Consider the following 27,893-nt stretch of genomic DNA (forward strand, 5'->3'; position numbering starts at 1 on the left):
AGAAAACAGTCTTTTTCACGGAGAATGACGTGGCTGCCACTGACACTCAGGAGCAGATGCAATGAGAACTGGTGGCTGTGTTTTAATCTGTCTCAGATGGGTCCTCCTTGGCATCCTGTGTTCAGATCAGGCACCACCTGTAAAGGGAAATTTGACAAAGTAAAGGTGACATATAGAAGAGATGAAGAGAAAATACAGGGATGAGGTCATGTCATTTGGAGAATGGAAAGAGGACTGAGGGTTATTAGCCTGTAGAAAAGAATAACCATAAAGCCATAAGACGCAAGAGCAGCCCCCAGTATTTAAAATTTTACCACAGAGAAGGACAATTAGTTACCCCCTGGGGGTGGAAAATGAGGGGGTTGTCAATATTTGAGGAGATTCCTACCTGCCTGAGGGTTTGAAAGGCTAAATAAATCAATGAGTAAAACTCAACTATAGTAGAGGATGTGTTTTCTCTCTCTTGAGCTAATGGGGGTCCTGGACAGAATAACTGTCAAGGATTTCGGGGTGATTTTATGCATCTGGGAAAATCAGGTCTCTCCCAAACCCAAGGGTTTGTCACAAGATGTCATAAAGACAACCTGAATATCGACTGATGGAGATTCATTTTGAAGGATTTGCATTTTAACATAACTGCTCATGTCTACGGTTTTTGGCACGGCGCCTATATTACCTTGCTGGAGCTGCTCTAACAAAGTGCCTCGTACTGGGCGGCTTAAACCACGCAGACTTATTTCCTCACAATTCTGGAGGCTGGAGGTCTGAGAGCAAGGCGTCAGCAGTGTTGGTTTCTCCTGCCTGAGGCCTCTCTCCTTGGCGTGTAGACAGCTGTTTCCTCCCTGTGTCTTCATGTGGTTGTCCCTCTGACATGCCTGTGACCAAATTTCCTCTTCTTCTAAGGACACCAGTCATATTGGATTAGAGCCTAGACATACAACTTCATTTTAACTTAATCACTTCTTTATAGACCCTATCTCACATACAGTCACATTGTGAGGTCCTGGGGGTCAGGACTTCAGACCTTCAACACGGTAATTTTGAGGAAGGGACATAGTCCAGCCCATAATAATGCTCATAAGGAATGATTAGTTAAAGCCTTAAGGCTAATATTTAGGGATTTAAACCAGGTCAGCTTATTTTAAAGCCTATAATCTTCATTATGCCATCTACTTCTGGTTTCATTGATTCTCATGCACTTCTGTTTTCTTTTGATCTCACTACACCCTAACAGCCATTCCCCATTTGTTCTCACTACAGAGAAGTTGCTCTCCCTTCATGCAGGGACCTTTTGGAGCATTGCCCTGCCTGCAGAGGCCATGGGCACTAGGCCCTCCCACACTAGTCCAGACCCCAACCAGGAATTGCACCGCGGTGTTGCTCATGGAACAGTATCTGCATTGGGGGCAGCCCCATCCAGACCAAGAACAAGGAGGAGGAAAGGGTACAGGTTAACTGGAAGGGATTTGGTTTTGAGCACAGAGGAGCTGAAACTGAGCAATATTGTCCCTAGGCTCTAGGAGTCTCAGCCGTGGGACAGTGTTTCCAATAAATAAAATAGACGCAAAGTCAATCGAGGAATGAAATAAAATCAAATTTGGGCCAGTGCAGATTGAGGTCCACGTGATGAGGAGGTTCGAGGGAAGAGTTTGGGAAGGGAGAGGGGAGAGAGTCAGGTGAGAAGTTTGGGGAGCACCTGGGAGCTGGAAGGGAGAAAGGAATGTGCAAAGGAGGCACCTCCATAGGCCCCTTCATTCATTGCCTGATAGTTTGAGATAGAGATCCGGAAAGCATATTGGGTAAAGTAGCATTTGACAGGGGACCACGTGAGGCTCGAGAAGAATCCATGCAAAGACCCTGAGGTGGAGGCGGGCACAACAGGGAACTTGGAACAGGGAAAGCCGTGGAAGATCATTTTTGTATACGAAATGGATTTAAATTTAAATTTAAATGTAATTGAATCCATATGGATTTAAATTTGTTTTGAATAAGCTGCTCACATTTCAAAGTTGCTGTTTTTACATAAACATACAGCTTTTTAATGTCTCATTAGTTCATGAGAGCCCTTTACAGCACCATTTCCGTAGGTCACTGACACTGGGGCTGAGCTGGTCTGGGCAGGGCACACACCTTGTCACCAGGCACAGTGCCACTGACCTCTGCAACAGTCACACGGTGTCGGGATGTTGTCCTTATTTTATGGATGAGGCAAGTGGAGTTCTGAGATGTTTCATGAATTTGCTTACAGGCACACAACTATCTGCACCAGAACCACAGATACAACTTTTGATGGCAATAGGGGTGATGTTTTAAAACACCAGTACTGAGTAAAAAGAGTCAGAAACAGATTGTGTATCTCACAGGATGCAGATTAAGAATATATGCACGCAAAGCGATACACGTTTTACAAACACACATACAAATGACAGAGCGCAAAAAGAACACATTGAAATTGTTCCAGAGGGACACAGAAGAAATTGGAGAATGAAGGGCTGTTTTTTGGTGTGAATGAGGCAAAATCAGGCCCTGATTCTAGTTCCACTTTGTTCAAGCTGTCACTGATTCTGCTTTCTCTCTGAATGGTGAAAATTGTCCTGTATTTTAGCCCAGGCATGTACAGCCTAAAGGCCAGGGATGAATAGATGGACCGCAGCATCCCTCTCCTCTTTGCACTGCATCCCTCTCCTACCTGAGCGTGCTTGGGCCAGGATGGGTGGCCTGCGTGTTTGTGGAGGATGTAAGGACAGGGCGGCAGTGCTTTGCAACATGGTAACAGGGAGTGGGGAGAGAATGAAGGCTGAGAATCTACTCAGAGGCTTTTTGCACTGTGCTGAAAATCCAGGAATCAAATATACATATTCTGTTATTCTAAGAAGTTATTGCTGTAAAATGAGATGTCCTAACATAGATGATAAGGATGCTTGTAAGAACTGGATTTCAGAACAGAACTGGCCTCCCTCCACACTCCTCAGAGTTGAAAACAGGCAAACAAACAATCCTAAATTGTGAATTTTTTATAGATGTGTTTAAAGATTTTGCTTATACAACAAAAAAGATATAATGGATTTTTTTTTTTTTATTGCTCTCACTGGCTTTTTTGTATTCCTTAAAATCAGAAGTGTCTCTCTTTTGTTTAATGAAATTTTACCAATGGTTAGTCCATAATTTAAAGTAAACACGTTGGTTATATTCTTTATGTATTTAAATGGACAAGGTAATTGAAGATTCTAAAACTTGCAATCATTACAAGCACAGTAAATACATTTCATAATGATTTCATATTGTGTTCATAAGCTTTTTATTGTTCATTTGGTATTCTGAATCTTTTATATGTAAATATAAACCATTCTGCTCAGACCTTAATGTTTCTTTAATACCAGATCTTCTTCAAAGCAAGCCTCAAATCCCACACACACCAAGGGCATGTTTTATCTACCTTTAAAAAGAGGCTTGATTTTTTTTTCCCAGATAAAATTGATTTTTAATAAATAGTTTTATAGCTTTTGTATGCTTCTGTTACATTTTCTTTTTAATTCAGTTACTTGGAAAGATTTTTGATCACTCTAGCTATGGTAAGACTTGATTGCAGAACTTGTTTTAGAAGTGTTAGTGCACAGATTTCTACGAATGTTTTTGGTTTCTTTGCACTTTGGTCCTTGTGCCGTTTAGTATTTTGAAGGCTTTCTAGCTGTTACTGGCACCAAGAGGTAACGAGAGTTCATTCAGTGAGCCATGCACATTATTGTAGATTTTTTTTAAAAGACCACTTAAAAAGCTATACTTTCAACACAGCACAGGAGTCCCCATGCCCTTATCCCTCAGGGTCATCCTTCAGGAGTATATTTGGTGACAGGAAGAGACTTTCCTCACCGTGAGGCTCATTTTGCGTGAGATAACTCTGATACCTAGAAAGCACGTGTCTATGTGTGTATGCGTGCATACACATGTTTATTTGTTTAAGTAAAGTCTTCCTCTTTGTAATACCGTTAAACTTTACAAGGAAAAGCAGAGCTAGTACCTAAACATTGAAGAGCAGACACCACAGACCCATTGGATCACGAGTCAATGAATAAAGTACACACAATGGGAAACTGGAAACACCAGGAACTGAATGAATCTAAAGCCACAACAGAACTTGTGGCAAGTGGCTAAAGTAGGACTTAGAGGACAGACTTCAAGAGAAAAGATGAAAGCCAGGAAATAATGAGCCAAGAAAATAATGAGCCAGAAAATGAAGCTAGAAAACAGCAACAGGATAAACTCCCCAAAACTAGAAGGAGGGAAATAATAAAGATTAAGAGATATCAATGATATAGAAGATAAAAATTTGGTAGAGTGGATCAATAGAGCTGCATGTTGGACCTTGATCTGCCTTGTAAAATGGATGCTCTCCGGAGAGCTGGATCAAAAATGGAGCAAACAGAGGTAAATTGTAATGGATACAGGAAGGACTAACCACAGCTATTGCAGAGATTTAAAAAAATAGTAACTGAGTACTGTGAATAACATCATGCTAAAAATTGCCTACAAATGTACATAACAATAACTACAAAACGCGTTACCAAACTGATTCCAGAATAAATAGAAAACCTAAAAAATCTTACAGCTGTTAAAGACAATGTGCCAATAGTTAAATTTTCACACAGCAGTAATCTCCAAACTCTTCTAACAGCAAGATCTACCAAATTGTCAAGGCATTTATAGGTCCAATCAAGAATATAACTCAAAGCGAACAGCAAGGAGGACACACACCCTCCCTCACAAAAAAAAGTAACTGTAACTTTGATTCCAAAACCAGATGAGAAGCTGAGAAAGGAAACTATAGGACAAGCTCACAAACTTAAATGGTGAAATTCTAAGTGAAACATTAGCAAATAAAATTCAACGATGTTTTAAATTAAAAAGATAGTATATCATGACCAAAATGTGTTTATCCCAGATATGCCTGAGTGGTTTAGAAATATTAGAAGATTTTTATGTGTCATTCACCATGTTAATAGTAAAGGAGAAAGAAGTTATTACATTAGATGCAGAAAAAGCATTAGATAAATGCAACACCCATTTAGGACAAAACTCTTAGTAAAATAGGAACAGAAGCAAACTTTCTTAATCTGATTAAAAATATCTCCCAAAAAGCTACACTAAACCTGTTCTCAATGGTGAAATATTAGAAGTACTCCCGTTAAAATCAGGAAAATAAAAGGAGCGCCATAGTCCCCACTTGTATTCGACCCTGTGCTCTCCTAACCTTGTTGTGAGAGGACAAAGAAGTAAAAGTGTAAGAATCAGAATGGAAGCTGTAAAACTTCATTATTCTCAGATGATGTGACTGCAATAAAAAGAGAATCTTCAATGAAAGTATTATTATTAGTAAGGTAGTAAGATTTCTAGATACACAACATTTTTTAAGGTTGCATATAATGTTTTACATATATAATGAGCAGTTCATGTAATTTTTTAAAAAGAATACTCTTTATAATAGCAAGAAGAGATATAGGATTACTATGAATAATTGTATAAAAACTTGTATATATTTTTATGAAGAAAATTAAATAATTTTCTGAAGCCATTCCAGAATTCCTGACTGAATGGAGTGGTATGTTATCTATATGGAGGCGGAAACTCAATGTAAGACCCCAGTACAATTCTAATAAGTATCCTGACTAGATATTTTCATGGAATTTGATAAAGCTGATCCTAATACTTACACGGGCCCAGAATACCCAAGAGAATAGTGAAGAAAAATTTGGTGGGAATCACGCCCCAGCCAACATCAACGGGCATGTGAAGCAACATTGTTGGAGCCAGGATAGTCCCGGCGTGGCACAGAGGGGCGGAGATAAGAAGAGAGAGCCCAGAAACAGCCCACAAGTTTCTAGATTAGCATTCCTACTATTGACAAAATTTTCACAATCCAATATACAATAGAGACAAACAACCTAACAGAAAAATAAACAACAATTTTCTCACCAAAGAGGAAACAGGAGTGGCCTCTATAAAAGCAAAGTTACTCAACTTCATTAGTAATCAGAAATGCAAATCAAAATCACACCAAAACACTGTCAGTTGTAGAAAATAAAGTCTCTCCACACTGAATGCTGGCCAAGATGCGAATGCAGGAGCTCATGGGCTGCAGCCTTGGAGATTAATTCGGCACTGCATCCACCCAGGTCATAGACTTCATGCCTTTCCCTGACTTATGCCATGACTAGACACGAGTCCCAGAGGCACCAGGAGTGTTCACTCAGCATAGGTTGTCTAACAATAAATGGGAAACAATAGGAGAAGGGATCAGCTGTGATCTGTTCATGGGGTGGAATCCAGTGAAGTAGTAAGGATGAATGGATGACAACCACTTGGATGAATGGGTGGAAGCTCAGGAGTAAATTTTCTAGAGAAAAAGCGAGTTATAGAAAAATACACAGAGAGCGATGCCATTATGTGTGAACAACTTATGTTTATGTTATGTTATGTTTAAAAATGTGCAAAACAATATTACAGATTACTTGGGAATTTGCCTAGAACACTGTAGGAGTGATAAACCACGTGCAGCCTGTGGCTGCCTGGGGTTGGGTGGGGGGGTGGCGGGGAGGGCAGGGACACATATGGAAGAATGAACTATGTGGGCAAGTTTGGTTTATAAGTAGCAGAGTGGACGCATTATTATTTATACTTTTTTGCATGGCTCTAACAATGAATGTTTTTTAATTAAAAAAAAAAAAGAAACCCCATTCCAAGGTCATGACAGGCATCAGTGAGTAGTCAAGTGTGAACTTCATTCACAAGGGCAAAGTCCTACTGAGAACGATGAGCATTTCTACCCCTTTCTCTCTTGCTGTCCCCCTCTCTTTAAGGCTAAGCACAGAGTTTTTTTCTAGTCCAGAGAGCCAAAGCAAATTCCTCCAGTGGCTCCTCACACAGTGCCCATGATGCGACAAAATTCCGTATACACACACCTAACACCAGGTGCTATCCGTTTTCTTCCACAGGTCAGAGTGAGAGTAAGCACCAGTCAGTCATTATTGCTTACTGGTGCAGTCTGTCTTTTAACCCTCTGAGGTAATAACACCTCAGTTACCTTCCATAAATAAATCTAGCCTCTTTCTTGTCTCCTCATTGGTAAGCCACACCCTGGCATCCTATTTCGTGCTCACTAGGTGTTATTTTTTAGGGACTCGCACGTTGTATTTGCTTTCAAGCCTAAGCTACTGTCAGACTGACATTTCTTCTCTAGTTTGTCCCTAGGACACTCTATTTGCCACAGAATTGCTTTGAGATGGTGTCCACACTGCCAAATGAGGAGGGGGGGCGACTATCATAAAGCTCAGACCTTCAAATCCCAGTGCAAGTGAGAGCTTTGACCTGAGTTATCCAGAACGACTGTCGCCATCCATGTTCCATGGTGTGAAAGGATTGAGCCTGAGGACGTGTGGTAGCACCGGGCACTGCCTTCTTACCATTAGCCCTCTGTTCATCCCACACACACTATGAGGCCCGTCAGGCCAGGTGCTGTGCTAGGCCTGGAAGGACAGAAAGGAATAGACACTAACCTGCTGGGTTTCTCCTGACATCAGTCCTCCAGCTCTCCAGACACCAGCTGGTGCCCCACAACTCACTGCTGACACTAACTACCTGCAGCTGGCACAGAACCCCCAGGTTTAAGGGCTCAATCCCACAAGCCAGTCACAAAGAGAGGGTCCCAGGTTAGCCACACTTTTGTCCAACTTGGCTATAGAGTCGGGGCTTCCCACAACCCCTCCCCTTCAGGTTCAACCATTTGCTAGAACAGCTCACAGCGCTCAGGAAAGCACTTCCCTTACATTGACTGGTTTGTTATAAAGGATACAAATGAACAACCAGTGGAAGAGATGCATGGGCCAAGATAGGGGTGGGGTGGGGGGCACAGAGCTTCCCTGTCCTCTTGAGGTGTGCCTCCCTCCCAGCACCCTGATGTGCTTAGTAACCCCAAAGCTCTCTGAACCTTGTCATTTAGGGGCTCGTATGGAGGGTCACTGAATTGGTATGATTGATTAACTCACTGGCCATTGGCGATTAACTCGATCTCCAGACCCTCTCCCCTCCTGGAGACTGGGGGGTGGGGCTCAAAGTTCCAACCCTCTAATCAAGACAGTTTTCCTGGCAGCCAGCCCCCACTCTAAAGATATCTAGGGGCCCCCAGCCACCAGTCATCTCATTGGCATATGAAAGACACAATTATCACTCCAGAGATTCCAAGGGTTTTGGGAGCTATGTGCCAGGAGCCAGGGATAAAGACTAAATATTTACTTTCTATTAACCCCCCAAGGTGCTTGGAGCTCTGCAAATTAATGCCATGCTACAGTGAGGCCAGGGGTGGTAGAAGCATAAACAAGGGCATGCATGCAGATTAGGGTCCCAGGAAGGGGTCCTGAAGCAGGTGTGTCTGAGCTGAGCCAGGTGGAAGAGGGGACAGGACACAAGGGCTGCACAGCCCCATCTGCGGCGCTTCCTCATTAAGCCCCATCATTTGTTCTCCAAAACCAGGGTGAAAAAGAGAACAGACCTAACAGGAGCCTTTAAACTGGACCCTGTCTACCTGAAGCACAGCCACCAGGATTCAGGTAAACTGTTGTCTTGCTTTTTGCCGTCTGTTCCTGGTTTTGTCCTCATCAGAGCTGCATTCAAAGTGCCTAAGAGCCAGAGAGGAAGATTCAAGTCCACAAAGACTAGCCCAGTGGGTGCTAAGCATGGCGCCGAGGAGGAGCTGCTTCCCGTGGGGTGGGGTGGGGCAGTGATGAGGCCTTGGGCACCCTCGGTGGAGCCCCCACTCCAGAACTGCTCAGTGCAGGAGCATTGGGGGACCTATAGGGCAGGGAAGGGCATGCACGGTTTTCAATACTGGTGTGGACACCTCCAGCAAAGAAACTTTAAAATAACGACTGCCCTAGTGTCTCTGAAAGAGAGTGTGCATCCGTTTATTCCAGTTCCACCAGGGGGAAGGAAGGAAATGAAGAAAGCTGGGCTGGAGGTGTCAGGGAGCGAAGAGAAAATTGATGACACCGGGCAGGATTGGGACACAAATGCCACCTCCTCCTCTGGGTTGGTAGACCTGCTCTCAGTGCCTGCACTGGTGATGCAACAGTGAACGAGGCCCTGTGCCTGGCTGCAAAGTCTGGTGGGGAAGCGACAGCAGCAGCCTGGCGTGGGCTGCTCTCAGAGGCCACAGCGGGCTCACAACATGGTGAGGGGGCCTCCAGGTTGGCTTCCCAATGATGAGGGCAGAGAGGGGTCATGGCCAGGTGTCTGAGTCATGGTGAGAATAGAGCATTCCCCGGTACAGAGACGCTGGAGAGATTTTTCCTGTGCCTCCTCAGGAAACGCCCTTCTGTAGTTCAGCACAATTCCTATAAAACACAAAATGGCTCCTTTCCTATGGCTACTGTCCTCACCTGCAGGCCACGGCCAAACACCAAATCATGTTACTACAAGCGGGCCCCGAGGAGGGGCCAACAGAGTAGAAATCCAGATTCTCTGATGTTCTTATCAAAGATAAAAATCTGATATTTAGAATAATGATCCCAGTGATACAAAAGTTTAAAAAAAAATCATGGAATGAGAAATTTCAGAATGTGAACAGTACTTGCAACTTGATGGCATAATTATTTGTGAATTTTCTTAATTTTCTCTACATTTTTACATTTTTAAAAACACTGTAATTAGAAATATTATTTTTAAGTGTCGATGTTCTCAGGTGAAGTGCAGACACACATCCCTACAGACGGCACAGCAGTCCCTAACCGCAGGAGCATCACATGCGGCTCACTTGACCACCTGGCAGCAGTGAGCCATGTGTAATCGGCAGGTCTTTTCAGTCCTCTCCCCATTAGGGTTGCACCTGTCTCCATCACACAGAGACAGGATTCCTGGGTCCACCTGGAGCAGCACCCATCTGTCCACACCCATCAGAGCCTCTGGGCTGCGACCAGGGTTCACAGCCCGCCTGGCCTGGCCCCAGCCTGCTGTGCCAGCCTCACCTCCTCAGTATTTCTCCACAGTCTGCTTCTACACCTCTGTGCCCACACACTTTTACATATGTTGTCTCATTGGACGCATGCCAACCAGTGGTATACATTGAACTAGGACCAAAAGAAATGGGAAATTTTTTTTTTTGAGAACAGATAATTCTGTCACAATGCTGGTAACAGGGAAAAGTGGCTGCACCTGTCATATAGACTTTTCAGATAAATTCTTTCGATATAAAAGCTGTACATTTGGAAAATGGAAAAGAGTAAACAGTGAGTGGGAACGTTCCCATAACCCCACCACCCAAATTCAGACACTGCTGATGTGTGGTTGTGTTTCTCGCCAGTCTTCTCTCATGCATTGTTTGGTTTCATTGTTTTTATTACTGTATGCCATTTGCCAATTTAGAAGCTGCTCACCCCACATATTTTATGTAATTGTAAAGATTTACAAGGCATATAAAATATGTTAAGTAGTCCACAGTATGAGTCAAACCATCATTGTAGGAAATTGCTGGCAGAGAGGGCTTTGGCGTTCTTGATGTTAACAGGAAACACTTGCACGGCGAAGCTCCCAGCTGAAATACGTCTTCAGGCAGTCCTTAAAGAAGGAGCTTCACTGAGCTGGAGACGCCATCTTTCACTAACCTTGTTGTTTGGCCGTAGAAGCCACTACTTGTGAAGCCTCTTACTTACAGCTTTAGTTGCACCATCCAATAGACTTTTCTACAGAGAAGGAAATGTTCTGTAAGTCAGCATTACCCTATACACAGCCACATGTGGCTATTGAACATCTGAAATGTGGCTATTCTGACTGAGGACTCAATTTTTAATTTTATTTAATTTTAATTAAATTTAAATAGCCTTATGTGACTAGTAGCCATAGAAATGGTACAGTGATATAAACTAAAAAGAGGGACATTCGTTTATCTTCATTTGCAGTGTCACCTGGGTTTTCAACAAATTCTTATAGAGTGTTTATTACATGCAAGTATGCTTTTGGGCACTGTTATTTTATTTCTATTGGCATCTATGAATCCCTGTCAGATTACTTCTGGTGACTCTGCTGTTGATGTCTATTTGTTAACAACTTTGTTCCATATGGCGTAAAGAAGAGAGTTTTGGTTGGGAGTTGACATAGGCTGTGTGTCTTTGGGCTTGCATCTCAGAGTCACTCAAAATAAGGAGGTTGAGTCTTGCAAAACAGCCCTGCATGTTCTCCCATCTCTACCATTTTATGATGCTAATTGAGAAAACACCTGGTCTTTCCGGATGGCAGTCAGGGCATCATAAGAAGTTGTGACTTTAGATTTTCCATAGTGACTTTAGACCACAGTGAGGTCCTGCTGTGGCCACGCCGCAGCCACTCTTACCTCAGAATGCTTAGGAGCCACAGCGTGCCTTGTCTGGCCTAAGTTAGAGGATCGGATGTCCAAAACCCAGGACTGCAACACATCTTTGTAATTCCACCGTAATCCTTGCCCAGCATCACCAGATAGAAACTCCCATCTATGAGATTCTTTGTCTAGGGTTCTTTCCCCCATATGATGCCGGGATTTACTGCTTTAGGCAAGAGAGGAGACTAAAATGCCAGCCATTTTCATAACCACTATGAAGCCATTGAATCCAGGATAATGAAATTGACTCACAGGGTATCTGGTCTGTGCCAGACACTGGACTAAGATCTGAGAACATGGAGATGAATACTCATCAAGAGTTTGATTCTTTTTTTATATTCTAATCACTCTATCTCAAATTCACCTTCCCATGCATGCATGAATGAATGATGAAGGCTTTACATGATCTGAATGTCAATGTACCGCTGGAACTAGAAGAAATCTCAGATTTTCATGCTTATGTCACTGCAGAAAGTAAGGCAAATGGGAATCCATTCATAGTTTAGCATTTCCAATTTGTGTTCTGTGCATTCTGCTCTCCAGGAACCTCCTAGAATCTGTTACCTCGGAAAGTGCCACAAAGAACACCCAGCCCCAGCCCTGGAAGGTCTCATGTCTGGTTCAGGAGATGACGGATGGGATATAAGAAATTTACCTTTAAGTTGAGAAGCGTTAGCCACATAATGTACCAATGTGTCTAATGTTTCTTTTTTTCCTCTTTTCTAGGGCTTATCACTGACTACAGGGTAAGTGGGAAATCTGTCACACTGAGCTCTAGGTCTGTGGTAATCCAAAATATGAATGCAGCTGGATGCTATTATGGGCTATAAGTCCTGCTGCCTCCTGTTCCTCTCATTATCAGGGTCCCACCAAAGGACACCTTCTAACTGGGTCCTAAAGAGCAAATCAGACCAGGCAGTAGACAGCTCTGCTGAACCCACCCATTGCAGCTCTCAGGTCAGAAGGAAAGGATCTTGCCTGTGCTCCTCGGAAGGGGACAGGGACTTCTGCACCCAGATTCCTCTGTCCGTTCTACACTATTGCTGCGTGCCTCGAGCCGGGATCCTGAGGGCAGGAGGAGAATGAAGAATCAGAGCCTCATAGGGCAGCCTCTTAACTGGCTTCTCTGATGGCAAGACTCCTTTCCCAACCAGGAGCCATGGGCTGCTCTGGCAGCTTCTCAGAGGTGCACAAGGCCCCATACCTCCCTCCTGGACCCCTAGGCTGCTGAGGGAGACAGAAGTACAGACAGTCACACATGCCATGAGGATCATTCTGCAGTGCTTGAGCTGCCGTTCTGAGACGGATCTGAAACATCTCAATCCTCTCTGGTGGCTATTTCTGGCCTGAGGGAAAATGTCCCAACTCCTTAGCTAATCTGATATTCCAGCTTCTCCTTAAACCATTTCTTATACTTTATGATAATGAAGTCCCAGGCATTAAGTGCTGGCAGCTTATGAGCTGTATGTGGTGTCTGGACAGCTTGCATTTGGCCCACCTGCTGTTTTTAAAGGACCTGTTTCCAAGCAGGTGTGAAGCATGATAGCAGCTGGCCCCCACTGACGTCTACCTGGTTTGTGAGGGCCTCTTGAATGCTTGTGCTGCATATTCTGCTGTCACCCTGGAAAGAGCCGGGGGGATGGCACAGAGTGTATTCTAGGCAAATATTTCATGGGTAATGAATGCAATTTGTGAAGGATCGAATGAAAAGGATAGGGAAATTATTTTGGAGCAGAGGGTCTTATAAATACTGATGCACGTAAGTTAGTCCTTAGAATACCATCTTGATGAAGTAGGAGAGGTCACATGGGGCAGACTCAGGGCATCCCCACTAGGAAAGAACACACAGATTGGTGGAGGCCTGAGTGTGGAGGCCTCCCTCTGGGGTTCTGGGCATGCAAAGGGCCTGGGGCATCAGTCTTTCCCTAGGCATTTTGTTCTTTCCAACCCCTCCTCACTTTTGAGAGAGAGAGAGACCACATTCACATAACTTTTATTACAGTATATTGTTATAATTGTCCTATTTTAGTTTTGGTTATTGTTGCTAATCTCTTACTGTGCATAATTTATAAATTAAACTATCATAGGTATGTCTGTATAGGAAAAAACAGAACAAATAGGGTTCAGTACTATCCATGGTTTCAGGCATCCACTAGGGATCTTGGAACATATCCCCCAAGGATAAGGGGGGAAACTGCTGTACTTTATCTTCCCAAACAGCCCCTTGTCCTTCCCCTCTGCATCCTTTCTTCCCTGCTTGAGTACATTCACAACCACTGGAGAGTGACACACCATGTAGAGTGCCAGTCAGCTGACAAATTCAGGAAAAACTAGGGAAAGCTTATTTGAGGTCGTACATGTTGGTGGTGTATTTTCTAGTGACAGCATCTTGCAGGTCATTCTGTGGTGGCCAGTGGAGCAGAAAGAGAGTCAATATTGCTCTAGAAAATGGTGCTAGAACCTCACAGGGAAGATGCAGCAGAGGGGTGTGGCCTTCAACTCCCTCCTTCCTCTTTCTGTAGATGGAGAAACCAGTGAAAGCCCCCACCCCGACCCCCACCACTGTATTGTAAACTCCATGGGGTCAGCGCCACACCTTCGCTGTCTGCTTATGATGGTGTCAGGAAGTGGGAGAATTCCCCCCACCGCTTTTCCTTAAGGTTCTTATGGCTGGCTAAATAATCAAAGAGGCAGGTTAGCAAGAGAAAATCAAACAAAATTTAATAGCATGTATACACGGGAGGAACCCAGAAGAAACTGAGTGACTCAGCCATCTGGCTGAGTCCGCCTGTTTAAGTATCCTCAGCTACAGACAAGGAGGACATGATGATCTGGGACTTCAAAGGGGAGGAAGACAATCTACAAAAAGATGGAATGCAAATGTTTGTTAAACAGGTTTTGCTAGGCCCCAAAAATGGGTTGGTTGGTGTCCTTTTATCACACCTATTTTACATCATACTATAGCTATCACATGATATGAGCTCCTTCCTGGAACGGGCCTTCTATGTTGAAGTCCTTTAGGCAGTTTGAGGGGAGAAGGTCGGATGCTCTTCCTGAGACTTTTGAGGCTTCATTTTCTTCAGCTGGAAATAATCTGCATACCAGAGCCCCACATCTTGGGGCGGCCTGCCCTCAACCCCATCAATGGCACCTCAGGCCCAGCTCTGGTCTCGCCCTCTGTGTGCACTCAACAAACATCCATTGAGTGCACACGGTGGACACAGTGTCTCCCAAGTCAACAGCCTGTTCTGCCCCCATCTGTCTCAGAGCTTTGCAAAGAAACCCTCTTGCTGTGGGAACTGCTCACTCCATTGGTAGCTTTGCCGTCCAAGATGGGGCATGGCAGCTGGAGGGCTTGGCCTCCAGGGAATTAACTGCCTCGAAGAGAAACAGGCAGACTGATGAGTCAAAAAGGAAACCAGCTCCTAGGACATTCCTCACTGACGTGCCCTTTTATATTTTCTTTCAGCACTGGCAGTTACCATTGGGTCGAAGATTCCGCTCTTTGAAGATGTGGTTTGTTTTTAGGATGTATGGAATCAAGGGACTGCAAGCCTATATCCGCAAGGTGCCTTTGCTTTCATTATTTATCAGGATAATATTAGGGAGGTCTTAGAAATGAAGTAAGATGTCTTGATAAGCAGATATAAGGGATAGACTGGGCTATTGAGATAGGGTATTTATAAGATGGTCAGTGCATGATTATGGACCTTTTAGACCCTTCCATGACACAGGCTATCAGCCCCAGGAGATGGTCAAAGCGAAAACACCACATAGTTGGCACTTGAGCCACATCTTGATGACAGTGAGGTCCAGTCAGCAATGACAACAGTGAAGACACAAGATATTTTTCTCCAAAAACTTCCAGGAAAGAGAATCTTAGAGCTGGGGTGGCATGGGTGTCATCTAGCCTGGTGGTTCTCATACGGGCCCCAGCTGGCAGCACCTGCATGATCTTCATCTCATGGCGTGGGTCCCAGCAACCTCTGTTTTAATAAGTAAACCAGGTAGTATGATGGCCACTGAAATGTGAGAACCATGGATCTGCTCCAAGCCCCATTACCTGCTTTTGTTCCCTAATAAGTGAGGCCAGAATATGTGCTGGGACTTGCCCAAGGCCCACTCATTTGGGCAGTGGTGGCAGGCCTGCTGAATTCCAGCTGGGTCCCTCCCATCCTATTGTCTTTCCTCAGCCGTGACCTTATCCTGAGGACAGAGGTCCTCAGTCTTCAGGGGAACTGGACACCCCTGTGGGTTCCAACTCTAGCCATAGTGACGAGTCAGCCCTTCATTTTATGTCCTGGCACCACAGCTTAGCCTCTGTGCAGCTGCGGGTGTAGTGGGATGGCTCCAGGCCCCTCCTCTGTGACAGGGCAGATGGCAAGGTGTCCATTTGCAAGCGTTGGCCCAGTGCTTATCGAATGCCACCCACTGGCCTCTCTCTACCGGCAAGGCTATTGTGGGAAAACATGGGTGCTGTAGATCACCCGGAGAATCTATGTGGGGTAGTGAACTAGGAAAGGAGTGTGTGTGAGTTTATGGGTAGGAGAGCCCCCTGTCCCCATTCAAGACCATGGTCTCAAATATAATGAGGATTCAGTTTCTTTGGGGAAAGAAGGTGAAAAACAAGTGGTTTATCTCACCATAAAGATTCCAGCTTTAAGCTCAGAGACAACTGGATGTGATTAAGCTGCTTCATGCTAAAAACACTCCATGCCTCGCTTGAAGAGGGTTAGCAGTCTTGTCTTACAAGGGGAGCACAGGGATGTCAAGGCCCGTCCCTAGGTAGGTGCGTGGCTCTTCCCGGACCCAGCCAGCAGTGGGAGTTGGGGGGGCGGGAGGGGGAATCACCTTCCAGCATGAAGTCTTTGGTGCCCTCTAGTGGCAGCAGATTTATTATGTGACTGGGAACCGCTCATTTAAATGGTGTCTCAGTCCCAACAACATTTTGAGCGAGGGTGCTGCTGCTCAGGTACTCCCCGAGCACCTACAAGCGCGAGCACCATGCTGGGTGCCTGGGATTAGAATGAGCAACACGTGCACCTAGACCGTGGCGAGCCTGTTCTCAGAGCACATATTTGAATCAGCTTTTGAGCTCCATAAACATCTAGAAGTCAAATAACGTGGTGAATTCAGAGAGAGGAAGGTGGTTCTTGAATGTCACGGGGACTGACATGATTCACATCTCTCAGTGGCAAACTCTGTGGACCTGAAGCTTTGGTGTTAGGCAGCTGCATCAGCACCACAGCTTCGGTTTCCTCGCCTGCAGAATGGGTGTAATCGTGCTATCCCTGTGTGTGGGCGGCTAACTATCGTGAGGATGCATGGTGCAGTGCAGGGCCCTCAGCTAGCACAAGGCAGCTTCTCAAGAGACATGAGCCACTGTCTCTTTTCTAGGACATTTAAATACATCTTAGCAATGTTTATTCTAAAGTTATAAAAGTTGTTTTGGTGGGATTAAAAACAGTCCCCTGAACAGAAGAAAATGATGGTTGGTGATTTTTCTGAAGACACTAGCCCTTTCCTCGTGGTAACGAGTTTCTGCTCAACCTGTGTGGGGACAGCTGGTGAGTGGGTGACATAAACACTTGAAGAAAATGTCTAGAAGCATCTAAATGAATTATGGATGTGCAGTCTAATAAGGTTTTCTAGCTGGTTAGGTTCTGAATTATGTGGTGATGAGAAATTCAGACCGCTTCCCCTTCCCTTTCAAGCACGTCCAGCTGTCTCACGAGTTTGAGTCTTTGGTGCAGCAGGATCCCCGCTTTGAAATCTGTGCAGAAGTCACTCTGGGGCTGGTCTGTTTTCGGCTAAAGGTATGTTTAAGTCGATTTCAGTCTTCTTCATTGTCTTCGAATGCGACAGAGGGGAAAATAGCATTCATTACTTCCATGACGATGTTTCTTAAAAGATCCCAAGATGTGCTGAACACACGCACCTTATTAATCTACCTTGTATAAATGAAGCTGGTTGAGATCCTAACACCCTGACCACTCTCGAGCTAGATTTTCATTTCCAGAATCTCCCCTTCCTCAAGGCCTCCCTTTCAAATCCAAGAAAGCTATCACGAGAAGGAGTGATGAGTTCAGTTGCATTGTCAAGGAGCTGCCAATTAAAACTCGGCCCTCTGCTTACCATTTCTTTCCCCAACTAATTCTTGGAGCTGTGAGATGATGGTGAGAACCAGTCATGGAAAAACCTGGAGTTTTGACACAAGAGCTGGCAAGGGAGACGCGAGCTCTGTGCACAGCATGAAGTTGTGAGATCTGAGAGAAAGTGTGCAGAGGAAGAGAGAGGGTACACATGCTCAGGTGGACATGGGGAGACGCCTCAGGCACCAGTGTCCCAGATGTGTGGTCCCCTGGAATGACCAGAGGTGGCAGTTCAGTCAGCGTGGGTGTTGGCATCATGCTTTGATTTTTGCCATTAAGCAGGGGTTTTGTTTTTTTCTTTTTAATGCCAGCGTTCTTATAGGACTTTGGTTTTTAAACTTTTAACAGCTTCATTGAGATATCACTCACATACCATATATTTTGTCCATTTAAAGTATACACTTCAAGGATTTTTAGTATATCCACAGAGTTGTTCTGCCATCACCACAATCTAATTTTTGAACATCTTCATCCTTCCCAAAAGAAACTCCATATCCATTAGCAGTCACTCCCTCCTACCTATCCTTGAGGGCCACTGATCTGCTTTCTGTCTCTATGGATTTGCCTATTTTGGACATTCCTATGAATAGCATTATCATTATGTTGTCTGTTGTGAGTGTCTTCTTTCACTTTCTATAATGTTGTCAAGGTTAAGACTTTTATCTTCTTCTTATAATTCACGATGACACCAAACCCACCAGTGTATGGTCGCTGTCCATTTTCTCTTGTGCAACATACTGAGTCCTCCCATTCAGGAATCCCACGGTGCTTTTCAGCTAACACAGGTTTCCTTCTGTGAAACTTACCTTGTTACTTCCATTCCATGAATCCAGTTTCTTCTTGAAGAAGCCTATTATTCAGACATGATGGTTCATTTTTCTGCTTCCACGTCTACTGTCGTGTCATTATTTTATTCTCTCTGTCCCATTCCTCTCCAGTCTGGATTTTAAATCCTCTGCATCACTGACTGCTTCAACATATACGTGGTCTTTATTTAACTCAAAGCAGATAAACTGTTGCTATTGCATAATTGATTTCCTTTCATCCTCATCTCAATCAGTCCTCCATTGATCCTATTCTGCATCTTAGTCTATTCTTCTTCTCCTCCTGCTTCTCCTCCTCCTCCTTCTTCTTCTATCTCAGACTGTTTTCTCTTTGTCTCTATTTAACAGAAAACATACCTTGTCCAATTCATTTGAAAATGGCAAGTACATTTTTCCTAAATAACTTGCTTTCATTTCCTGCGCTATATAGTTTTCAGGTGTTTGCTCTTATGCTAAGTCTTCCTGGTAAAATTTCATTCCCTTTGTATCATAATTTCTTTCTTCTCTATCCTCATCCTTGAATAGGACAAACTTTGTCTAGACCTGGTGTATGACAACAGTTTCTGAATTGCCTTTGGTACATTCACTGTCCCTTTGGGCACCAATAGGAGCCCCACTCAGGCCCACAGCCAGCAACTGGGTGGATGTGCACAGCCTAAGGCCAGTTTCCAGCATCCAGCAGGTGTTCATCCGGGCAGAATTGGACTCTTCTATTCCCACTGGTCCTTCCTGCCTCGACTCCAAGACAGAGTGAGAACACAAACAATACAATCCTGTGAGGGTCGTACCACCAAGCATGCAAGGCCCCACTTCCAGCCCCCTTCTACATGCAACGATATGGCTTATAGGTGGTAGAGTGGCTGCCTGGAAACAGAAGAAAGACTGAAAGGAGTTGGGGGAGGATGATGAGAAGAGTGGCGAGACTCACTGCCACGGGAAGCAGCGCCCAGGCAGGGAAGCGACGGCTTCTCTGTTTCTGTGTGATACAAGTTTCCATCTGGTCCACTTGGTGCAAGGGCTGGGCCTCTGGCCCAAGGCTGGTGGGATGCTCCTTGCCAGATGGAAAGTCCACCAATGGTCCCTTGCTCCTATAGTTCATGGGCAATTTTCCCAGATTCTTGCAATAAGTTGGCTATTAGGCTTCATTTTCTATGTTGCTTAGACTTTCTTCTATATATTTCAGTGAGCCTCCTTCACTGGGACCACCAGAAACCCCATTTCTGCTGTGTAAGCTCATCAGTTTGTAGATCACATATCTAGGAATCTTCATTTTTCCTTAAAGAACCTGGTCTGTGGAAGGGTCATCCTTTGACAGCACATTAGAACACCAAGAAATTGTCTTGGAGGGAAAGGATGCAATCTTTTAGAGCCATGTAACTATGATTTAGTTGATTTTTTTATTTTTTACAATTGTAAATGAAAAGCAAATGGTAAACTCGTTTCTTTCACTGATAGGTTGCAATATTACCAAGCACTGGCCCTACTTTGTGATTTGTTGAATTTTTCAGTCCTCTGAGACCTGAGCACGGCTCCTCTCTCTCAATCTGTTCAGGGTTCCAACAAACTGACTGAAGCTCTTCTGGAAAGAATAAACAATGCCAAAAAGATCCACTTGGTTCCTTGTCACCTCAGAGACAAGTTCGTGCTGCGTTTTGCCATCTGCTCTCGCACGGTGGAATCTGCCCACGTGCAGCTGGCCTGGGAGCACATCAGAGGGCTGGCAACCGAACTGCTGAAAGCAGAGAAGGAATAAAAGGTGGGCCGGCTGCAGGTAAGCTGCCGTCCCAACTCCATCACTCAATGCTGCTGGGACCAATTTCCTCCTCTGTAAAAAGAAGAAGATAACACCTCGCCCTGTCTCGTCTAGGGGAGGATCGCTATACAGTAATGACTCTTTAGACACTTAGATTTTTACTCTGTATTCTTTTATATGAGGCTATCAGTCATATATCTCTATAATTTCCCCTCAGATTTCTTCAGTGTTCATTGAGGCAACTTACTGTCATAATTAGCTTATATGTTAAACTGGCAAACTGTAGATAAACGACAATTACTGAAAACATTAGGAAGGGAATTTGACATACCTGATGATTTACTGTCAGGAAGGACCCAATTCTTGATGGTTCAGAGGAAGGAGATGTTTAGACTGCTGGGCTTCTTGCAGTTCTGAGGGATTTACCCTGCATGAAAGACAGAAACCCTGAAGACAGCATGTGGTAACTTGGAAGGAAAACGTTTTACACAAATGCAGCGTTGGTAACAGGGAGGGTATTTAAAGCTATGTCTGTTGGAACCACAACAACCTTATAAGCCTTTTCATTAGGTTATTTTAAGAATGTCATTCCAGTGGAGTTTGTCCATCTTCTTTGTTTCTGTCTTTTTTTTCTTTCACCCCATTTTGGGGGAGGGGGGTGGTGGACATACCTCTGTGATCATCCCCTTAACTTCTGCTTCTTTTTCTCTCTCTTCTTTCACATTTCTCCATTGCTTGGTTATCCTAACCTGTGGGGAATGTGGAACCTAAGCATATGATGTAATTTATCTTACTGATTGCATACAACTTTATCTTTGCTCTTAATTTTAATTGTGAATACCTGAACTATTACAGTGCTCAAAAAATCAAAAGTTAAAAATTGTGTTTCATTTATGTGAAAGGCCTATCCATGGTTCCTGACCCCTGAGGTCGGATATCCACTTTCTCAGTCAAGGCATGTCCCGAAATACCAGAGCCTTTTCCTGGCACAATAAGGACCTTTCTTAAAGGTGCACTGCTGGTAAGCTGAGGGGGACCACCCTGCCCAGACCAACTCCAAAGTTATAGCTTGAGCATCTCTGGAAGGTACTGGGGAGAGGTTCAGATTTTCAAATTATTCCATTGCTCTAAGATAAGGCTCTGTTGAGGGGGGGCAGAGAATAACCACTGTAAGATATATACAAAACAAAACCATATCAGGAGAACACTCCTGATTAACATTTCTGCAACCTTGTGTTTGCACATATCTCATCAGGATGTATCGTATCATGATCTTATTCCTATGTACCCACAGCAACACAGAAAGAGACTGTAGCTCTGAAAAATGATCAGAAACAAAGTTCACATTTATGTTAGAAGTCACAATTACTGTGGAGTCATTATACTCACTATCAATTCAAAAGCAAAAAATAAGATTTAATTTCTTTAAGTACAGGATACAATCGTAAGTCACAATGCTCATATGTTATTTTGGCAAGATTAATTAGAACAATGAAAATCTTAATACCTTGGCCTTACTTGTGCTTATTTGAGGTAATCATATCAAATCCAGTCCCAGTTCTGAGAGAAAGAAGGAACTATCCTCACTTTACAGAGATAAGAAACAGGGCACAGATTCCAGCTGATAGTGATAAAATGTGTCATAGAGAAGCCAGATCGGCAATAAAAACTCATTTTTTTTCCAATTCAAACTCTTTTATGTTGCAGAGTTGCCTCCATCTCACTGGAGAAATAGCATATTCCTTCTCTGTGCTCAAATGAGAAGTACACAAAATTCAGATTCTTTAATTTTTTGAATGCAGCCATATCTTCATGTTATTTTTCCCTGTAGAGATCAAAAGTTGAAAAAAGAATCTCTGAAAACTGGAATCAGAGGAAAATATAGTCATCCCGGCTCCATGGAACCAAGCCTACATGTGGCCTCATGTTTCTTATCCAAGTTATCCAGAAGCTTGTGATTACATCTGCTCAGTCTCTCATCAATGAAGAAATATTATTTGCTATATGAAAAGTTCATCTCAGTGGACATAGCTTTTATTCATTATTTGGCTGTGTTTTTGTGCTCTTGAAGTGGTCAGTGGTGGGAAAGGCTTATTGAAATATTTTCCAGGGCAATCTCTGGTTATGGAACTTGAGATTACACTTGTAGTCTTTCAATTGTTCCATCATGTGGCTCGATGCTTAATAAACAATTTGAAGTGCAATGGGAGTTGTGTCTGGTAAGCATCCTGTTCTACATTGTACTGCATTGAATATTGTCACATCGACTTACCCTTTCAAAATTGCCAAAGGTATGGCATACTTGGATATTTTTAAACAATATTTATTTATTCAACAATGTATATTGAGTGCCTACTATATGCCTGGCCCTGTTCTAGATGCATTAACAACACACAAGTTTTACTTAGAGATGACTTCAACTTCTGAAGAAATAAATTCAGAACTAAGACACAACTAGAGACCAAATTCTACTCATGTAACGGGAAAAACTCTAACTTCTAGGGCCTTGGTTTCTTTATCTAATCAGTCCATCTGCCCTATGGTATCATAATTAATAAACAACTGAAGAGTAGGCTTGTATACATCAATGCCAATAAGTGCAGTATTTACCCAAATAACCTATTTTTATTTGAAAGCACTTTTGCTCTTAGAAACATGGGTATTTTAATCCCAAGATTAGTTCTTATCCTTTGGAGACTACAGAACTATCGAAAGCACTCTCGGAAAGGATTCTTGGGTTATTAATGGGTATTTTTGAATTTCAAATACCTCTGATATTTATGCAAATATAACTGAATGATCTTATCTGTTTTTCAGAAATCTGAAAATATATGAGATGCCATGTAGTCCGCATCTTATTTGGTTAGGTCGTCTGTTCTCTACACATCAGTGAACCAGACCTGACTTCCACGTCCATAGCATGGGACTTGGGATGGGCCACTGGGGTCACTGCATTAGGAGCCGTAAAGTGTTGAGCACTCAGATCACTGAGTTGAGGCTGAGGTGCCTCAAATTTATGAGATTGTGCTCTTGAGTAAAGATTGCTGTAAGGAAGGGCTCTAAGACAAGCCACCAAAGTCACCAATGCCAGCCCTTGGCCTTTTTGGAGCAGCTCTATCCAGCCCCGTCCATAAATGTACTTTGGGAAGATGGCTGAGATTTGAGTTTGAGGCAGGAGACTGGGCAGCAGGTGAAAATAGGGATGCTGCTGGGAGACATGCACAGACAGGAGTCAGGAAGTTGGCTGAGTGACTAAAGAATTCCCTCCTCTGAACTGGCTGGATCTTTTGGTGGAGATCTAAGACACCAGCTTAGATGTAGACCCAGCAGAGTTAAAAGGTGGTATGACTTCTGGCTCATTTCTAAGTAACTCATGGCAGTTCACCCCACCTCCTGACTTCTCTAGACATCCCCATAATATAGTGATCAGACCCCACACTACCTAACCTAGAAAGAGGAAGAACTACTTCCTCCCAGTTTATTTAACACACATACTCATAGCACTTGGTCTATGCTGGTGCTGTTACACATATTTTTTAGATATTAACTTATTTAATACTTTAAAATTCCCAATGATTATTCCCATTTTACGGATGAGAAAACCAAGACATCAATACGTTTAGTGACTAGTACCAAGGCCATATTGATTATTGGTGGCTGAGCTGGGACTGGAACCCAGTCTGAAATCTACACCATTGCCCACTTGACCATGCTGCCAAATATGCTGTCTGATCCCCAGAATGAGCCATATCTAAGGATAACTGGCAGTGAGAACATCCTTTCCCTTCTGGGAAAAAGCCTTCTTCACCTCCTAGGGTAGAGTCTTGGCCCCTGACCCTAACCAGACAACTCCCTAATAGCCCAATGTGGGGAAGTTTTTAAAGGTCTGGATTATTCAGCTTAATCTATGTGTATAGTATCTTTACGTAAATATATATTCAATTTAGTGTCATGATGTAGTGCACAGACTGCTGGCACAGAAATCAATCAGAATCCAGTCACACTCAGGAATCCCACCAAGAAGGAACTGACTGTTGTCCTGTCTACTTCAATATCTCCTCAATACCATCCTACCACCTTCCACACATTGACAAACACATCTCTTTGGTGAGGAAGATTGGCCCTGAGCTAACATCTGTTGCCAATCTTCCTTTTTTTCTCTCTCCACAGCCCAAGTACATAGTTGTAAATCCTAGTTATAGGTCATACAAGTTCTTCTATGTGGGGCACCACCACAGCATGGCCAGAAGAGCAGTGTGTAGGTCTGCACCCATGATCCGAACTGGCGAACCCCAGGCTGCCAAAGCAGAGTGTGCAAACTTAACCACTCGGCCATGGGGCTGGCCCCAACAAACACATCTCTTTGAAACTTATATAAAGTCTAACTGTCCTGGCACACAGGGATGCACATTATTTGGGACCATAGTCTCCCTCTGTTCAAAAACAAATGAGATCACTCAAGTGTACACTGGCATTTTTTTGAGACCATGTTTATAACATTCATGAATATGGAAATATGCAGCCATCTCCCAGAATCCCTCACACCAAGCACTGGCACTCTGCTGTAGGTGAAAATCACTTCCCTTGCAGGTTCAAAAATTCTACTCAGGAGAAGAAAGAACACCGTCTGTGGTGTCAGAGGGAAGGTTTAACATCTGCATAGCTCAAGCACTAAACTCTTCTATATTATGCTAAAGTATTAGGATAGTATTCTAAAATGTCCCATTTGTAAAAGATGAAAAAGTGTGGCGATGGTGTAAGAATTTGAATCCCCAAAAATAGCATTAATAGCAGCAATAAATATGATACAGCATCACAGCTTCTGTTGAATGTCTGTCATGTGCCAGCTACTACTTTGCTAATTCAGTATTGTAGGGAAGACAAATCCTCTACTCTCTGAGTCCTTCTGGCTGGGCTACGAATTAAATTGATATAAGACAGAACAACAAGAGAAAATCAAACACAGCTTTATAACATGTATATATGGGAGACATTCAGGAAAACTGAGCAACTCACCAAAGCGATGGAGCTTCTCACCTTAAATACCATCTTCATCTAAAGACAGGGGAGGATGCTGGGGGTGGCGGAGTCAGTTATGGGAGATTACCAGAAAAGTACAGTAAACAAGAGTAAGGTTATTATGCAGATTTAAGTCCTTGCCTTCTGCACTGATAAGGGTTTCTAGAGATAAGGTCATCCCCCTCTTCCTGGTATAGAGAGGGAGGCACCTTTACAAATGGAGATTTCCCTTACAAATGTAACTGTCTCTTACAAATGGTAAATTCTACTTTTCAGAGCTTCTCCCATCTCTGCAGTTTTTAAAAGTAACCAGCCCACAATAATCCTCATGCTAAAGGGACACATTTTGGGGTGGCCAATTCTGATCCCCTACAGTATTATATCTCGTATTGATTGTAATCCTTGTAACAGCACCCTGAGTTAGAGATATTCTCGTTTTATAGATGAGGATGAGGTTGAGATTCAGAGAGGGTACAGAAGGGGGTCATACTTTTGCCAGCTCTGCAGGAAGAGAAAATTGCTGGATTGGGGAATGCTTTTGTATCAGATGCACAAAAGTGAAGTAGCAATGCTAGTGTCACTTGGAAAAAAGCTAACCCTGGTAACTATAAATGTAATTCAGTATTTGAACAATACTCTTAGGAGGCTAAGACAGTGGTTCATATGAAGTCTCCAAAATGCTATCATTAAAATTTTGATGATGAAAATCACCAAAAATTGCTAATTACTCAAATAGTATTTATATGGTGATTTCTAAATATACAAGTAGAAAAATGGCTAGTAAACACACAACTGAGTTGACCTTGAGATACTGGTTTTCATTTTCATTTATTTTTATTCTATATATTTTGGGTAATTATAATAATTAGAAAATTAACAACTTATGAGCAATTACAATAAAAGTCTTTTATTACTGTCTAAGCCAAGAAATGAATTGGGAGCTGTTGTTTTCATTGTAACCCCGGTCTATTTTTTAACATGCATTGTCCAATCTCTTTTATTTGGTGTCCATTTAAAACTCTCTTAAAGGTCTTCAAAAATTTTTTGCCTCACATTTCTTTGGATTTTTTATTTAAACGTCATGTGCTGGTAGTTGCTACTGCACAGCTATTTTCCCCATCTCCTGCACGAGATATTCCCTTTCTCAGAAGGGGTAACTATAGGACCCAGAGGGAGGCTACTGGGGCTTTCTGGGAAATGGCTTCTTCCTTTTTCCAAGAGAGAACACACAAAGGGAAAGGTCCTTCCCCAATTTGGCCCCTTCTTGCTTTAAATATGGTTGTGTGAGGCAACGTTCCTTGGATCGTGGAGGCCCTTTCCGAGAAAGAGGTGACAAGCCTGGGGAGGAAACTCCATGGGAAGTAGATGGCAGGAGAAATGGTCCTTTATGACACCCTTAGGTAGTGTCATCAGACCTGGAACTGCCAACCTCCAGACTTATGTGACATGACAGCAATTACCCCATAGAATAGCTTACCCACAGAATAGCTGTGAGTGGCTATTCTGTCACTTGGTCTGAAAATGCAATTCACTAATCTAAACATGGTTCTGTTCTCTGAAGCCTTGCTCCAGAACAAAGTCCCAGGTAATAATAGAGTGCTTTTCAGTCTTCCAGGAACGTGTCCCTAGAGAGTGCAGGGCGGGAAAAGGGAAGTGCTAGCTGAGGAGTAGATCTGAGCTGCCAGATTCATGCAAAGCAGGTATTCCAATTCCCTTCGGTCTCAAAAATGCACGCCGATCTTGCAGGGCACTCTATTCAAGCCTCTCCGCCAGTGAGTACCCTTTCCCCAGCACCCACCTACTAACGCGCTCTCTGGCGAACAGACTGGCGGACTCGCCGCCCAGGTATGGCCAGGAGAGGGGGTACGGCCGGGAACCGCGGGGACTGGGCTGGGCTGGGCTCTGACGCCGCAGGCTCCCCTTACCCCTGCAGGAGACGCGCTCACCCCTCCCCACGCCCATCTTCAAGAGGACCCGCCCTCCCCCGCCGTGAGTCCAGAGAGGCGCGGTCCACGCGAATCCTCTGAACGTAGGTCAGCTCTAAGCGCGCCGCGTCCGTATTTCGGAGGACTTTTAAAATGAAGCACAGGCGCAGGAAAACGAAGATAGTTCAGGACGTCAGTAAGCCTGTCGTGGCCAGACAGCTAGCACGTCTCTGGTCGCAGAATACCTGTTCTCAGCCTTCCTTAAACTGCAGGAGCCGGAGCAGCGGCCGGCCCGGGAGACCCGCCCTCGAGACGCGCGCGCCTACTCGTCGCGTCTCACGCAGGCACGCACGCTCGTCGCGGGCCCGAGCACGTCAGCAGTACGCAAGCGCACAGCGATCCCCGCGCTTTTCGGAGGCTTCCCGTCGGCGGCGAGGCGGAGAGGTGAGGTGAGACGAGACGAGGTGGGGCGGGGCCGCGCCCGGGCTGGAGTCGGGGCGGCTAGGAGCTGGGAGCCTTGAACCCGGAGCGCAGAGGGACCAGGCTGGTTCCCGGCGCCAACCCAAATCACCAGTGAGTTGAGGGTCTTCCTGGGCCGGCTAGGGAAAAGCCGGAGTCCTGGAGTGGTTTCTCGCGGCGGGCGTGCCCTCAGCGCCGGTCCGTCTTAGGTGACTTACTTTTAGAGGAGGGGGCCTTGGAGGCTCCGAGAAAGGCGGTTGACGGTGCAGCGCGGTCCCAGCGTGGGGACGCGGGCGGGGGAGGCTGTCCCGGCACTTTGGGCTGTAGGCGGTCGGTCTGGCCGGCTGCATCCTGTCGCAGGTC

The 27,893-nt window shown here is 44.2% G+C and overlaps 2 protein-coding genes and 1 long non-coding RNA gene across 19 annotated transcripts in view; 2 read left to right on the forward strand and 1 right to left on the reverse strand.

Moving 5' to 3' along the window:
• The window catches only part of DDC (dopa decarboxylase), a 90,324-nt gene extending 67,993 nt beyond the window's left edge, over positions 1–22,331 (forward strand). For 4 of the 6 annotated variants that reach the window (XM_014828363.3, XM_070498945.1, XM_014828361.3 and 1 more), the window contains 6 exons: positions 8,524–8,600; positions 12,125–12,144; positions 14,868–14,966; positions 17,113–17,214; positions 19,927–20,145; positions 21,959–22,331. In XM_014828363.3, the coding sequence (XP_014683849.1) occupies positions 8,524–8,600; positions 12,125–12,144; positions 14,868–14,966; positions 17,113–17,214; positions 19,927–20,127 (499 nt within the window). In that variant the 3' untranslated portion in view covers positions 20,128–20,145; positions 21,959–22,331. The remainder of the gene's footprint in view (positions 1–8,523; positions 8,601–12,124; positions 12,145–14,867; positions 14,967–17,112; positions 17,215–19,926; positions 20,146–21,958) is intronic. The other 2 variants (XM_044778212.2, XM_070498830.1) reach the window with 1 other exon arrangement.
• On the reverse strand, positions 1–27,388 carry LOC106822941 (uncharacterized). The gene is made up of 4 exons (XR_011498560.1): positions 27,317–27,388; positions 20,799–20,876; positions 20,459–20,554; positions 1–137 (listed from the first exon to the last, which is right to left on the reverse strand). It is a non-coding gene; the product is annotated as an uncharacterized lncRNA (long non-coding RNA).
• FIGNL1 (fidgetin like 1) overlaps positions 25,086–27,893 on the forward strand; it is an 8,040-nt gene continuing 5,232 nt past the window's right edge. For 2 of the 12 annotated variants that reach the window (XM_014828351.3, XM_070498689.1), the window contains exon 1: positions 25,086–27,520. In XM_014828351.3, the coding sequence (XP_014683837.2) occupies positions 27,225–27,520 (296 nt within the window). In that variant the 5' untranslated portion in view covers positions 25,086–27,224. Of the gene's footprint in view, positions 27,645–27,893 lie in introns of all 12 variants that reach the window. The other 10 variants (XM_014828356.3, XM_014828360.3, XM_014828358.3 and 7 more) reach the window with 10 other exon arrangements.

This window comes from Equus asinus, chromosome 1 (assembly GCF_041296235.1).
Source record: "Equus asinus isolate D_3611 breed Donkey chromosome 1, EquAss-T2T_v2, whole genome shotgun sequence".
NCBI lineage: Eukaryota > Metazoa > Chordata > Mammalia > Perissodactyla > Equidae > Equus > Equus asinus.